The sequence below is a fragment of the Muscardinus avellanarius genome (assembly GCF_963383645.1).
Source record: "Muscardinus avellanarius genome assembly, chromosome: 3".
NCBI classification, from domain to species: Eukaryota; Metazoa; Chordata; class Mammalia; order Rodentia; family Gliridae; genus Muscardinus; species Muscardinus avellanarius.
The window spans coordinates 139,954,973-139,969,165 of record NC_137788.1 but is presented as its reverse complement, the minus strand read 5'-3'; the positions used below and the strand labels follow the sequence as shown (position 1 = coordinate 139,969,165).

The window sequence follows — 14,193 nt, the reverse complement described above, 5'->3', positions numbered from 1 at the left end:
GTTTTCAGGTAAAATTAAAAACACCACAGCTGTGCAGGGAACAGCCAAGGGCACCTGGGCATACAGTCCTTCAAGTGCTGCTTCTGGGATTTCAGACAGGGCCTCGTTCCTGGCAAGATGGCAGGAATGGGTGCAAGCAAGGAGCAGCCCTGCCAAGAGGCTGTGGTCCCCTCAGGCCCTAGGGTGGGGTGCCAGCCTTACTCTTCTGGGGTCTGCGGCGGACTGGGGTTGGGGAAATAGGTGAAATGGTTAACTGAGACCCTGTTGCCAGGCCTACCCCGACAGCCTCCCTCCCCAAAGGGTGCTGAGGGAAGCCCACCTGCAGGTGCCTGTCTCCCCTTCCTCCTCCTTTTCTCAGAGACCGTGGGGGCTTCTGGGTCCTGTTGGAGGCTTGTTCCATCAGGCTGCTGGCCCGGTGTCTTCACAGGAAGGTGTCTCTGGGCCCTCTGTGTTCTGGAAGGGGCCTTTCTTGGGGGTGGAGGGTCCTGAGTAGAGGAGACACAGGCCCCCGGAAGGTCCCTGGAGGGCTTTCCTCAGAGCAGTCTGGAGGCTGGCTAGGACCCACTGGCACTCTGCCACCTTTGTTAGGGGGAGGAACCTGGCCTAGCGGTGCAACCAGGGCAAGGAGCACAGGGAAGAGACAGGAGCTGGCAACCATACCTCCATTCTGTCCTCCGGCCCAGACTGTGTTTCCTGGGATTTCTTTTTACGGGCCTTGCCCCCTGCAGAACACTGTGCTGGGGTTGAAGGGTCCCTGTGACCTCAGTCCCTTCCCTAGACTCCCACTCTCGGTGACTCCAGGTTTAGAGAGGGATGGGTAGGGAAGGTGCTGGGCCCCTGCAGACAAGGAGTCCTTGCTGCCCTCTCAGCCTGTTACAGGAGGAGTTGCTTACCTTTAGGTGCCAGGGACCCGGGGTCTCCCTAAAATGGAAAGAAGATAATTCTAGAACCAACCTGGGCTGGAGCAGGGGCAGTATTCTTTGGAGAAGCAGGACTGGCATCCTTCCAGATCAGCGTACCCTCCTTGTCTAGGAAGCCTCTGACCTCTCCCATGTCAGGCCACTTCAACAAAGCTGTCCTGTGCTCGGGCAGTCCCACTAGCTGGACCCTGGGGCTCAAAGAAGGGGGCATCACCTGGGAAGGGATTAGGCCCTCAAGAACAGTGCTATCCTTGCGAGACCCTACAGTCCTAGGCATCTCCGCATGGGGGAGACCCCAGTTCCTGCCCTGCTGTGACCCCGGGTCTCCACCCCACCCCTGCTTGCCTGTTGTGAGCAGTACAGCCCAAACCTGAAACCAGATGGTGCGGCCATGCCGGTCCCGCAGGGAGCTCATGCCGGGCACGCCATAGCACCGCAGCCAGGCTCGAAAGGCGGCAAAGTCTTCCTCCCCGCGCTCTGGCCCGTAGCCTTTGCCCCCTGTGGGACAGAGGAACCAGGCAGAGGTCAGACTCAGGGAGAGAAGTGGAGAGCCTGCATCAACCTGGCTCAGGCCTCAGCTGCACGAGCTGATGGACTTAGTCAGGGCCAAAACCTCCCACTGCGTGACCTTGACAGGTATCACTCTGGCACCCGCCTCTTGGAGTGGGGCTTAGAGTCCTTGCCCTGCCTGCCATGTGGGTGACATGGAGGAAACAGACTCTTACCAAGGGGAGCCCTAGATGAGTCCATAAACTCCCATCTCCCGTGAGGGAACCATGCCTAGAGGACAGCTGCATGGGTCACGCAGTGTGCTGAGCAGAGGTCACCGGCCATCTTGGCCTACCGGGCCTCACCCAGCTGGACCACTTCCTTGGGCACGGAGTGACACAGTTCCAGCAGGTCCGGGTTCTGCAGCTTGGCCCTGATCTTCTTGCTCAGGGTCAGCTCTGGGCTCTGAAGGGGCAGGCAGGACCCGACTGTCAGCATGGGACAGGGCCAGTGCGAAGGCAGACCTCCCCTCTGGACTTGGCAGGACTTTTGAGGTGGGGACACACACACACACACGCACGCACGCACGCACGCACGCACGCACGCACGCACGCACGCACACACTTACTGCCCGCGCCAGCAGGAGGCAGCACACGGGTGCTTCTGTGCTAGCCCGCTCCTGTACCCTCACCGGTTGGCGCTGCTGCAGGGCCTCCAGGACGGTGCGGGCCTTCTCAAAGGGGGGGATCCTCAGCCTGGAGGGGGGTGCGGGGTGCTGAGCAGCAAACATGGGCGCACCTGGCCCCCAGCCCTGTACCCATAGCTTGCTTACTGACCGGTACAGAATCTCTGCTCGCAGATAGTTGCCAATTCCATTAAAGAACCGCTGGTCCAGGAGAGCTTCGCAGATGGGCCTGTCGAAGGCCTTGTCTGACAGGTTTTGCAGCACATTCTCCCTGGAGGGGCACAGCCTGGATGCATGAGACCCATCAGCACGCCCCTCGCACAGGCTAAAGGGGCTAGGAGAACCTGCTCTGGGTGCAGGGGAAGGAAACTGGGTGTCCCAGTTCCTCTTCCTGCCCCAGTGCAGTTTGGGTAGCTTTCAGCTTTCCTACTTGTTAAATGGGAACAATATGGGATTTCATTTATTGTGAAAAGTGAAAAGAACCAACTGAAAGCAACATGTGCGAAGGACACACACCAGTCTGTCTGGTTATGTGTCTGTCTCCAGTGCCTCAGACTCCTGGTCTGAGGTGATCTCAGGTGTATCGGTAATCTGGAACTCCCCGTCTAGGACTCCTGGTGGGGTAGAGGCCATGTGTGGATTTGGTTTTTTTGTTTTGTTTTGTTTTGTTTGCAGGTCTGGGGAATGGAACCCAGAGGCAGTCGACCTCCGAGCGACACCCCTTGCCCTATTTTTATTCTTTACTTTGAAACAGGGTCTGAGTTACGGAGGGCCTCACTAAGTAGCTGAGGCTGTCTGCGAACTGTGATCCTCCAGTCTCAGCCTCTGGAATGCTAGGATTGCAAGTGTGCGCCACCGCGCCCGGCTCATGTGCGGATCTGACATTTTTGAGTTTCACTCTTCTCAAAACTCTGGAGGTTGGCCATGTGCAGCAGGTGTGCGAGGACAGGTCCTGGCCAGTGAATGCCCAGTGGCCTTCCTCTAAGGGCCAGAAGTCTCCTTGTCCACAAAGAAGAAATGTGTCTTGTTTCTTTATGGAAAGGGTCAAGGAAGATTGACTGGGTGGTGGACACAAGGAGAGTGTCAAGGAGTCCAGAAGTCCGAATGTAGAGGTTAAAAGTGGAAAGTTAAGTCAGGGATGGTGGTGCATGCCTGTAATCCCAGTACTTGGGAGGCTGAGACAGAAGGTTTCAGGTTGAAGGCCAGCCTCAGGAATTTAATAAGACCCTGTTTCAAATAAAAAGTGCTGGGGAGCCAGGCATGGTGCCACATGCTTATAATCCTAGGACTTGGGAGGCTGAGACAGGATGATCTCAGGTTTGAGGACAGCCTCAGCAATTTAGTGAAACTCCTAGCAATCTAGTGGGACCCTGTTTCAAAATAAAGAATAAAAAAAAAAAAAAATGAGGCTGGAATGTAGCTTGGAGGTAGCTGAGGCTGGCCGTGAACCTATGATCCTGTTTCAGCCTCCCAAATGCTGGGATTACAAGTGTGCGCCACCACGCCCAGCTTATTCTTTATTTTGAAACAGGGTCTCTCTAAATTGCAGAGGGCCTCACTAAGAAGCTGAGGCCAGCTGCGAACCTGTGATCCTCCAGTCTCAGCCTCTCAAGTACTGGGATTACAAGCATGTGCCACCATGACTGGTTTAGAGTGGCCATTCCTTTTTTTTTTTTTTTTTTTTTTTCCCCAGTACTGGGGATGGAACCCAGGGGTATTGTACCTCTGAGCTACACCCCCAGCCCTAATTTTTAGTCTATTTATTTATTGCGGTACTAGGGATAGAACCCAGAGGATTCTACCTTTGAGCTATACCCCCTAGTCCTATTTTTTATTCTTTATTTTGAAACAGGGTCTCACTGAGTTGCAAAGGGCCTCACTAAGTAGTTGAGGCTGTCTATGAACCACAGTCCTCCTATTTCAGCCTCCTAGTCTTTCTTTTTTTGAAACAGGGTCTCACTGAGTTGTGAAGGGGCTTGCTAGGTAGCTGAGACTGTCAGCGAACCGAGATCCTCTGGTTTCCGCCTCCAGAATGCTGGGATTACAAGCGTGCGCCACCACGCCTGGCCATTCCTAATATGTTCCCCTCATTTGGCCAAAAGCCACTCCCTAGTTAGCTATTTCATGAGGTCCTGTTTCAAAATAAAAAATAAAAAATAGGGCTGGGGGTGCAGCTCATAGGTAGAAGGCCCCTGGGTTCCATCCCCAGTACCACAAAAACAAAACAAAAACACAAGCATGGGTCAGTAAGTTGTTGAGGGCCTCACAAGCTGCTGAGTCCAGCTCTGCACCTGCACTCCTCTGCCTCAGCCTCCCAAGTACCAGGCTCAAGGTGTGCCACCACACCCAGCTAATGCATGTCATCATCAGTGATGGGGACAGTCACAAAGGCGTCCTCAGGGCACAGGCCAGTGGGCAAGCACAGCGGTGGCCCCACAGGCAGGCTGTGTTCTCGCCCCTGCTGAGGCATCCCGCGCAGCCTCACTCCTGACCATGCTGAAAGCCCCCCACCCCCGCTCCCAGCCTCCTAGGAACACCAAGAAGCGGAGTGGGACTCCCGGAGCCACGGCGCCTGAGGCTCAGAGTGCGCCTCCCCTCCTTCTCTGGCTGCCCTCTCCTCCCACATGGGCTTTGGGTTTCCATATCCAGTGGCTCAGGGAGCTGAGAGACAGGGCAGGGACACTATCTTGGTCCACAGTTGAGGGGACCGAGGCCCCATGGAGGCTGGGACTCAAAGTGCCAGTGAGCTCTCGAGCAGAGCCAGGCCTGGAGCCCAGGACCGTCATCACCGTACCGTCCTACCTGAACTGTTCATACTCCAGCAGGACGCAGGGCCCACGGCCTGGCTGCCATTCACCCCCGGGGTCCCAGCGGCCAAAGCGGCGGATGTCCACAAAGCACAGGGCGAGCCGGGGACCAGGGGGGGCCGTGTAAAAGCGCAGATGGGCGTGGGGTGGCAGTGCATCAGCAGGCGACAGCTGGAAGGAGCCCGACATGCCGAAGCGGAAGACAAGGGCCAGCGGCTCCCGAGGGGGCTGGGCCCCGGGCAGGGGGCTCAGTGTCAGGCGCAGTTCCTTGCCCCGGGCTGAGGCTGAGATGTGGTAGGCGCTGCTCTCAAAGGTCACCTCAGGGTTGCGGCTGACGGCAGACTTCTCCACGCACCCGCCAAACACCAGCCCTCTGCAGGCCTCATTCACAAAGAGGCTGGCCAGGTGCAGCTCAGGGCCTTCAGGCATTCTGTGGCTGGACCCTATAGGGTGAGGAGAACAGGAGGGGCCAGTGGCACCTGGTGCAGTGGGAATTGTCACCCATCTTAGATGTCTGAGGGCCTGACCAATTGTGATATGCAGGAAGTACTGGCCTGGTCATAGTCCCTGACCCCATGCCATGTTGGGAAAGCCAGGGCACTAGGGCGCTTGGGCTGGGAAGGCGGCAGGACTCTTGCTTCCTTCCATGGGCTTTCATTGCTCCTTTCAGAAGGAAGTCTGTGATGGTATTGGAAAATTGCTCTGGCAATAATTTCCAGAACGTAAAAGGCAGTCAGAGCCTGGGTGCTGGGCGAGTGCTGGGGCACGGAGGGGCGGGGTTGTTACACTGAAAGCCCCCCCCACCCCGCCCTTCATTCTAATGACTAACCTACAGAGAGAATGTAAAGGAAATTAAGGCCTTGAGACTTAAAAGCCCTAGAGACAATTGAGGCTTTTAGCCTTAAAAATATGTAGAGGCAGCTGGACGTAGTGGCACATGCTTGTAATCCCAGCATTTGGGAAGTTGAGACAGGAGGATCTGAGTTCGAGAACAGCCTCAGCTATTTAGTGAGGCCCTTTGCAACTCAGTGAGACCCTGTTTCAAAATAAAGAATAAAAATATAGGGCTGCGGGTGTTATTGGAAGATAGAATCCCCCTGGGTTCCATCCCCAGTACTGCAAAAAATAAAAGAAAAAAATACTTATGTAGACACTCAGTGTCTCTGTTTACTTCCTCTTTGTGACCTGGCCCGGGGTATAGGAAAGGTAAACTCTGTGCTGCTTCAAAGCACCCATAGTTGATGAGCAACCAATACAGCCCAAAACAATAGCGGTGGAAAGCAGGTAGATTATGGAACCCGCACTTAGTAAGTGCACTGTCCAGATTCACTGTCCAGACAAAGAGGCACCACCTGCTTAAGTAAGTTACGAGGCGGGCGTGGTGCCGCACACTTGTTAGGCTTGGGAGGCTGAGACAGGAGGATCGCACAGGTTCAAAGCCAGCCTCAGCTACTTAGGCTCACAGCAACTTAGTGAGACCCTGTTTCCAAATAAAATATAAAATTGGTCTGGAAGTGTAGCCCGGTGGAAGAAAGCCCCTGGATTCCACCCCCAGTACAAAAAAAAAAAAAAAAAGAGAGAGAGAGAGAGAGAAAGAGAGAGAGAGAAAGAAGGAAAAGAAATGTTACTAGCCCATTGCCTTGGTAATGCTGATACCACTACAAAATCTACCTAAAGGCTGGGGATGGAGAGGGTGGCAGAGTTCCAATCACAGGCTCTCCAGTGTGCCCCCCCCCCTTTTCCCCTCTTCCCTTTCTATATCCTACTGATTTTGTAATAAGACTTGTTGAAGCTGCACCAAGCTATTGGTTTTAATTTACCTGTTCAACAAATTCTAGTTGACTAGAGGGAAAAAGCCCACAGCACCATTACAACCATAACAAAGTCCAGACCTGTCACAGCATGTCCTCCCCGCTCCTCCAGGGCCTGCTCCCCTCCCCACCTCCCTGCCTTCGCTCCTGCTCCCTGTGCCTGGGACACGCGAAGGAGGCCCTCTGCCACCCCAATTTGAATAGTGCCGCTCCTGGATTCCCGATCTAAAGGCCCCTGGTCCCACCCGGCCTCCACCTGCGCCTGCCCAGAGCACACGGGGAACCAGCCAGGCCGGGCAGAGGTGGGCCAGGCCAGGAGCCACCAGGCGCAGGGCAGCTCGCTGCACGGAGCCAGGTTCTCAATGGTCTGCAGGGATGTCCACCTACCTCACGCTCTGCCTGGCATGGCCGCTTTCCTCTGCCACCAGGACTTTTTCTTTCTTCTTTTTTCGTGGTACTGGGGATGGAACCCAGGGGCACTCTACCTCTGAGCTACACCTTCCGGCCCTATTTTTTATTCTTTACTTTGAAACAGGGTCCCACTAGGTTGCAGAGGGCCTCACTAAGTAGCGGAGGCTGTCCGCGAACCGCGATCCTCCTGTCTCAGCCCCCCAAGTGCTGGGATGACAAGCCTGCGCCACCACGCCGGGCACCACCAGGACGGGAGGCGAAGGCGCGCGAGGGGCCCGGGAGCACTCCGAGGAGCACTCCGCCAGGGCCGGGCGGACCGCCTTCACCTCGCCCTGCCCGCCTCGCCGCGGGCCGAAAGGGGAAGCCTTCCGACTCGGATTCTGGGGAGCGGGCGGCACCACCCTCCTCCCAGGTGGCCCGCCGCCGGCTCCAGCCCGCGGTGCCCGCTCGCCCGCGCCTACCCGCGCTCCGCCCGCCGGGCCGCGGCGGCGCCTAGGAGCTCGCCGGGAGCCGGGGTGGCCGCCGGGAAGTGTAGTTCCTCAGGGAGGCGGCACGCGGGCCGGGTCCCCGCGCTGGGGACTGCAGGGTGGGGCTGACTTTGGGGCAGCCCGACGCCGGGAGGTCCGGGGTCAGCTCTGCAGCAGCTGTGCGGCAGTTGGGGAGGTCCCCAGCTGGCTGCCATCCCGGCAGGAAGCAGCGCCGACGTCCCAGGCAGGGCCACCTGCAGCTCGCGGGGCTGCACAGGTGCACGACAAATAGGCCCTGGGGAGCGGGTGGCAGGTCATCCGTAACACACAAACAAAACACCACCCCTGGGGGGCGGGGTGCAGTCAAGCAACAAAAACAAAAAACAAGCTCAGAAGCGGAGCCCACTTTCATGGGTCTGGGGGAGGGTCTCAGCCGCCTCGGTTAGCCTAAGTCAGAAGCTCTAGGCGCGAGGCCAAAGCCATGTCTGTCTGGCTCTCAGAGCCTCGGTGCAAAAAGTGTTGGCCAAGATAAGACTCCAGGCAAAAGGAAGGGTCCGCGCAGAGGCCTGGAGACGGCTGGAGAACCTGCAAAAGTGCTGTGTGGACTTCGGAAACAACTTGCCCAGCCCGGCTGGTGGTGCACGCCTGTAAGCCCAGGGCGTGGGAGGCTGAGACAGGAGGACCGCAGGTTCACAGCCAGCCCCAGCAAGTTAGGAAGGCCCCCTCTGCAATTTAGTGAAAATTTGTTTCAAAATAGACAGTAAAATAGGGCTGGGGGTGATGAGGTAGAATAGAAGAGATAAAAATTTGGGTAGAAAGCTGGGCGTGGTGGCCACATGTTTATAATCCCAGTACTTGGGAAGCTGAGACAGGAGGATTGCAGGTTTGAGGACAACCTCTAGTTACACAGTGAGGCCCTCTGCAATTTAGTGAAACCCTGTTTCAAAATAAAGAATAAAAAATAGGGCTGAAGGTGTTGTAACTCAATGTTAGAATGCCCCCGAGTTCCATCCCCAGTACTGCAAAATATAATAATAATAATAATAATAATAATAATTAATAATAATAATAATAATTTGGGAGCCTGGTGTGATGGCACACACTTGTAATCCCAGCATTCAGGAGGCTGAGACAGGAGGATCGCAGTTCACAGCCTCAGCAACTTAGTGAGGCCTCAGAAACTCAGTGAGACCCTGTTTCAAAATAAAGAATAAAAAATATGGCTGGGGGTGTAACTTGGAGGTAGAATGCCCCTGGGTTCCATCCCCAGCACCACAAAATAATAATAATAATAATAATAATAATAATAATAATAATAATAATAATTTGGGCAGAAAGGAGAAAGATTGGGAAGAAAAGAAAAATATGGTTCTAAAATCAGAAATCTTAGCTGGGCATGGTGGCACAGCCTCGCTGGCTTAAGAGACCCTGTTTCCAAATGAAAAAATATATTTTAAAAAATAGGTCTGGGAGTGTAGCCCAGAGGTAGAAGAGTTTCCAGGAACCCCAGTACCACCAAAAAACTAAAAAAAAAAAAAAAAAAAAAAAAAAAATTCTGTCATTCTTTATATGTTAGATGGAATTCTTCTATAAAAAACTTAATCTCCAGTACTTGGGAGGCTGAGAAAGGAGGATCAAAGGTTAAAGGCCATTTCATGGTAATTTAGGAAGACCTTATTTTAGTATGAAAACTCAAAAAGGCTGAGGGTGTAGCACAGAGATAGAATGCCCCTAGATGCGATTCCCAGTACCAAAAATAAAAATATAATACAAACAAAAGCAAATAGCTTTACTTTATTGACTCTTTGGTTGTCCTGAAATACTAAAAGGGTAGGATAAATACTTAATTTCTTCCCTTTATCAATTTTTGTATATTACCTCGGAGCGACACCCCCAGTCCTTTTCAGTTTTTATTTTGAAACAGTCTCACTAAGCTGCCGAGGCTGGTCTGGAACTTGGAATCCTCCTGTCTCAGCCTCCCAAGAGCGGGGATTACAGGCGCGTGTCCCCTGAGCTGGCTCCCTTTATCAACTTTCAGACTAAGATTTTGGCGCAATGATTACACCTGATGGTGACAAGTTTGGATGGGTTTGCTTTTAGGGGAGAGCTTTTTCTCGTGAGCCTATCACACAGATTCATGGATTTCTTTCACATTCAACATCTTTTACCCCAGGACAGCTCCCTATTGAAAGAATATTTTACTAGGCCCTGGGGCTACATAAACATGGGAAGACTATTCCAATCTTTTAGAAACTCAGGCTGGTAATAGAGGCAAATAAATAAAATAAAATTACAGTGTAATAGTACAGGAGCAAACAATAGATGTATCAGGAACCCTATGAATACACACAGAGGAAATGCTTCCTGGGGAACCAGGCTAATGCATCTGAGACTAGAACTTTCTGGGGGACTTATTTTTGACTACTGCTTTTTGGTTTATTTTTATTTTTGTTTTTACATGTCCTCCTGTGGGTTAGTTGAATGTATTTTTAGACTACCAGTGTGGCTTATCTACACTATTTTTTAGTATATTACAGTTTGTGTAGTGTTGCTCTAGGATAATATATGTAATGCCACAATTCACTAGTGTTGACATTTGATCAGTTTGAGGAAAATGTATGCTTTCCTGTTTATAATCTTTCCTCTACCTACATTAACCAATAGTGTATGATTTTGTTTCACCTACTAGATATCATTTCTAATACCCCAGAGGAGGACAGTCTATAGTGTGTTTATATTTTTACTCTATTATTTTTTTTTTTTGCAGTACTAGGGATTGAACTAGAGGTAGGGGCTTTCTGCCTCTGAGCTACATCCCCCAGCCCCATTTTTATTCTTTCTTTCTTCCCTTCTTTCTTTCTTTCTTTTTATTTATTTATTTATTTTATTTTATTTTGGTGGTACTGGGAGTGGAACCAAAAGGCTTCCTACATCTGGGCTATACTCCCAGCCATATTTAATATTTTATTTGGAAACAGGGTCTCCCTAAGTTGCTGAGAGCCTCACTAAGTAGCTGAGGCTGGCTTCGAACCTAACCTGTGCGATCCTCCTGTCTCAGCCCCCCAAGCGCAGGGATTACAAGTGTGCGCCAACACGCCCGGCTTTATTCTATATTTTGAAATAGGGGTTCACTAAGTTGCAGAACACCTAAGTAGCTGAGGCTGGCTGTTAACCTGCGATCTTCCTGTCTCAGCCTCCCAAGTCCTGGGATTACAAGTGTGTGGCTCCATTGTTCCTCTTACTTGATGTTCAATATTCTAGGACTCTTTTTTTCCTTTACCAGTTCCTTTTTTACTGAGGCTAGCTGGGAACCTGTGATCCTCCTGGCTCAGCCTCCCAAGCACTGGGATTACAAATGTATGCCATCATGCCCAGTCACTAGTTCCTTTTTGTGTAGAGATCATCCCTTAGCCAGTGTACTTTTTTTTTTTTTTTTTTTTTTTTTGTACTGGAGCTTAAACCCAGGGACGTTCTACCTCTGAGCTTTTCTACCAGCCCCTTTCTATTTTTATTTTAAAACAGGTCTCTTGCCGGGAATGTTGCACACCCTTGTGATCCTGGCGCTTGGGAGGCTGAGACAGGAGGGTCGCACAGGTTAGAAGCCAGCTTCAGCTACTGAGTGAGGCTCTCGGCAACTTAGTGAGCCCGTTTCCAAATAAAACAGAAAATAGGTCTGGGGGTGTAGCCCGGAGGTACCCCTGTGTTCCATCCCTAGTGCCACAAATATAAATAAATAATAAATAATAAACACAGGGTCTTGCTAAATTGCTGAAGTTGCCTTCAAATCTGCAATCCTCCTGTCTCAGCCACCCAAGTGTTGGAATTACAGGTGTGCACTACCATACCCAGCTAGCCAGTCCCCTTTTTCAAAATTAAGTCTGAGCTGGACCCCCTGGTGCACAACTGTGGTCCCAGCTACTTAGGAGGCTGGAGTAGGAGGATGGCTCCAGCCCAGGAGCTTGAGGCCAACCTGCTCAAGGAAGTGAAACCCTAAAATCTTGACACCTGTCTCAAAAATAAATAGGGTTGAGATATAGCTCAGTGGTGACACTGGTGTACAGCACCCTGAGTTCAATTCCCACTGCCAAAAGAGACAAATGAATAATAAATTCCCAGAAAAAGGGAAGAAAAAGAAAAGGCCAAGCTTAGCTGGGCGTGGTGGTGCATGCCTGTAATCACAGTACTTGGGAGGCTGAGACAGGAGGATCACAGCTACTTAGTGAGGCCCTGACTCAGCTACTTAAGACCCTGTTTCAAAGTAAAAAGAATAAAATAGGGTGTAGCTCAGAGGTAGAATGGGTTCAATTTCCAGTACCACAAAAATATTTATTTCTTTGGTTTCCAGAAGTTTGATCATGCTGTGTGTGCATCAGGATGGATTTTGAAACTTGGGCTTTCCTGCTTGGGAAGGATTGTTCTGAAATCCCTAGGTTTATATCTTTTGACATATCTGGGAAAATTTCAACCATGTTTGTGTGTGTGTGTGTGTGTGTGTGTGTGTGTGTGTGTGTGTGTGTGAGAGAGAGAGAGAGAGAGAGAGACAGACAGACAGACAGACAGACAGACAGACAGAGGAGATTGAACCCAAAGGCATTCTACCTTCAAGCTGCACCTCCAACCCCTTTTTAAATTTTTTTTGTCTTATGTTGTGTGTGTACTGGGAATTGAACCTAGAGGTGTTCTACCTCTAAGCTACACCCCCAGACTGATTTCATTTCTTATTTGGAAACAAGGTCTTGCTTAGGTTGTGAGAGTCTCGCCATTTGCTGAGGCTGTCCTTGAACCGCAACCCTCCTGACCTTCAGTCTTCCAAGTTCTGGGATCACAGGTGTGTGCCATCAAGCCTGGCTGAATTTCTTTGAGTTCTTTTTCTGTTCCAACCTCTTCCTCCTCACCCTTTGGGTCGCTTATGGCATGAATACCAGGTAGTGTGATGTACAGTCCTGTGGTTGTCTATGATTTTTAGTTCTATGTGTCACTTTGCACTGTGGGGTCCAAATTCTGGGGAATTCCCTGTCTATGGTCCCAAGGATCCCAGCCAGTCTTTTTCTCCATCTTTCAGAGTCCTCTTCAGTTTGCTTTATATATGACGTCCATAGTTATTAGTGGGAGAATAGGAAAATACTTCATTTTCCTAAAAGCAGATTTAGGATTAGTCAGTTTGCTTTCTTTTTTCTTTTCTTTTTTTTTTTTTTTTGTGGTACTGAGAATTGATGCCAGAGCCTCTGATGTGTAAACACTCTACCAGTGAGCTACACCCCCAGATCTATTTTTTTTTAAACAGGGTCTCACTTAGTTTTGGTGCTGGGGATAGAACCCATGGGGCATTCTACCTTCAATTTTTTAACTTAAATTAAAAATTCCAGCCCTATTTTTATTTTTTGCAGTACTGGAGATTGAACCCAGGGGCATTCCTTTGAGCTACACCCCAGCCCTATTTTTTATTCTTTATTTTGAAAAAGGGTCTGAGTTGCCAAGGGCCTCACTAAATAGCTGAGGCTGGCTGAAAACCATGATCCTCATCTCGGCCTCCCCATTATGGGGATTACAGGCCTGCGTCAGGCAGGCTCGCTCCTTTCTCTACACAGGGCTTTTGGTATCAGGGTCACTCACTTGCTGAGAGGGACAAGGCCAGCACAGAGGGCAGAGCCGGTGCATCACGAGGGCACTGGCTCCTGGCTTTCCCATCTATGGACAACTGTTCGTTGTGGGAATGAGTGTCAGGCCAGGAGGTTGGGATGTCACCTGGTCCCTCTTCAAGAAACCCTGACCGGAACTCAAGAAGATACCCCCACACACTCCTTTACACTTCCTTTATTCTTCCTGCTCATGAAGACAGCTGACAAGTGCCTTCAAGGGGAGGGAAGGCCATGCTGGAAAAGGTCCGCAGGAGCCTGCGCTAAGGTCTCCAGAGAGAAGCCAGGCAGCCACAGAACCTGAAGGCCAAGACTCCAGCATCCGGGCATGGGGGCCACCCCTGAAGAGAGGTTTGGAGGACAGCCTGGCCACAGGCAGGCCGCTCTGCACAGGCCAGGACCGTCTTCAACCCAGGGAGCTCATCAGGGTCTGGGCTTGTTTCAGTTCTGCAGGGGAAGGAAGAGGGTGGTAGGAGGTGGTGAAGGCCAGCCGGGAGGCCCCCCCCCCCTTGGACAGAGCCGCGCCTCACCTGCCAGGAGAAGCTGGAACTTGTCTGCAGAGAGGGCCATGGCCACGGGCTGGGCCGGGGTGCCGGGGGCAGCTGCCACCTCCAGCCGCAGGTGCACCATGGGTTCCTCCACGGAGCGTAGCAGGCTGGAGCTAAGGGTGTAGTCCACCCGCCAGCCCACGCCTGCCAGCCTGTTGACTGCAGAGTGGGGTGGGGTGGTGCTCAGTCCACATCCTGGCTCAGCCTGCACCCCCTCCAGGCCGTGGCCTCCTGGAAGTACTCCCTCTGACCGACCCAGGTGTGGCATGGGGCGGTGCTCCATCAGTGAGCACTCCAGTAGCCAACGCTAGCCTCACAGAAAAGAAAGAGGCCGGGAGGCAGCAGAGGGACACCTAGGGCAAGGTCCCTGCTCTGCCACCCTAGATCGCCCTGGCCAGCCCCACACTCACCACGCAGGC

At 51.9% G+C, this 14,193-nt stretch overlaps 1 protein-coding gene across 1 annotated transcript; it reads right to left on the bottom strand.

Annotated features, from left to right (window-relative positions):
- Positions 1 to 178: 178 nt before the first annotated feature.
- NEIL1 (nei like DNA glycosylase 1) lies at positions 179 to 5,330 on the bottom strand (the record flags this gene model as incomplete). The annotated part of the gene is made up of 9 exons (XM_080691662.1): positions 179 to 222; positions 320 to 485; positions 661 to 722; positions 894 to 921; positions 1,291 to 1,418; positions 1,775 to 1,874; positions 2,101 to 2,164; positions 2,246 to 2,365; positions 4,897 to 5,330. 9 exons carry the CDS (start codon positions 5,328 to 5,330, stop codon positions 179 to 181), a joined length of 1,146 nt encoding a protein of 381 aa, XP_080547788.1.
- Between the last annotated feature and the right edge of the window lie 8,863 nt (positions 5,331 to 14,193).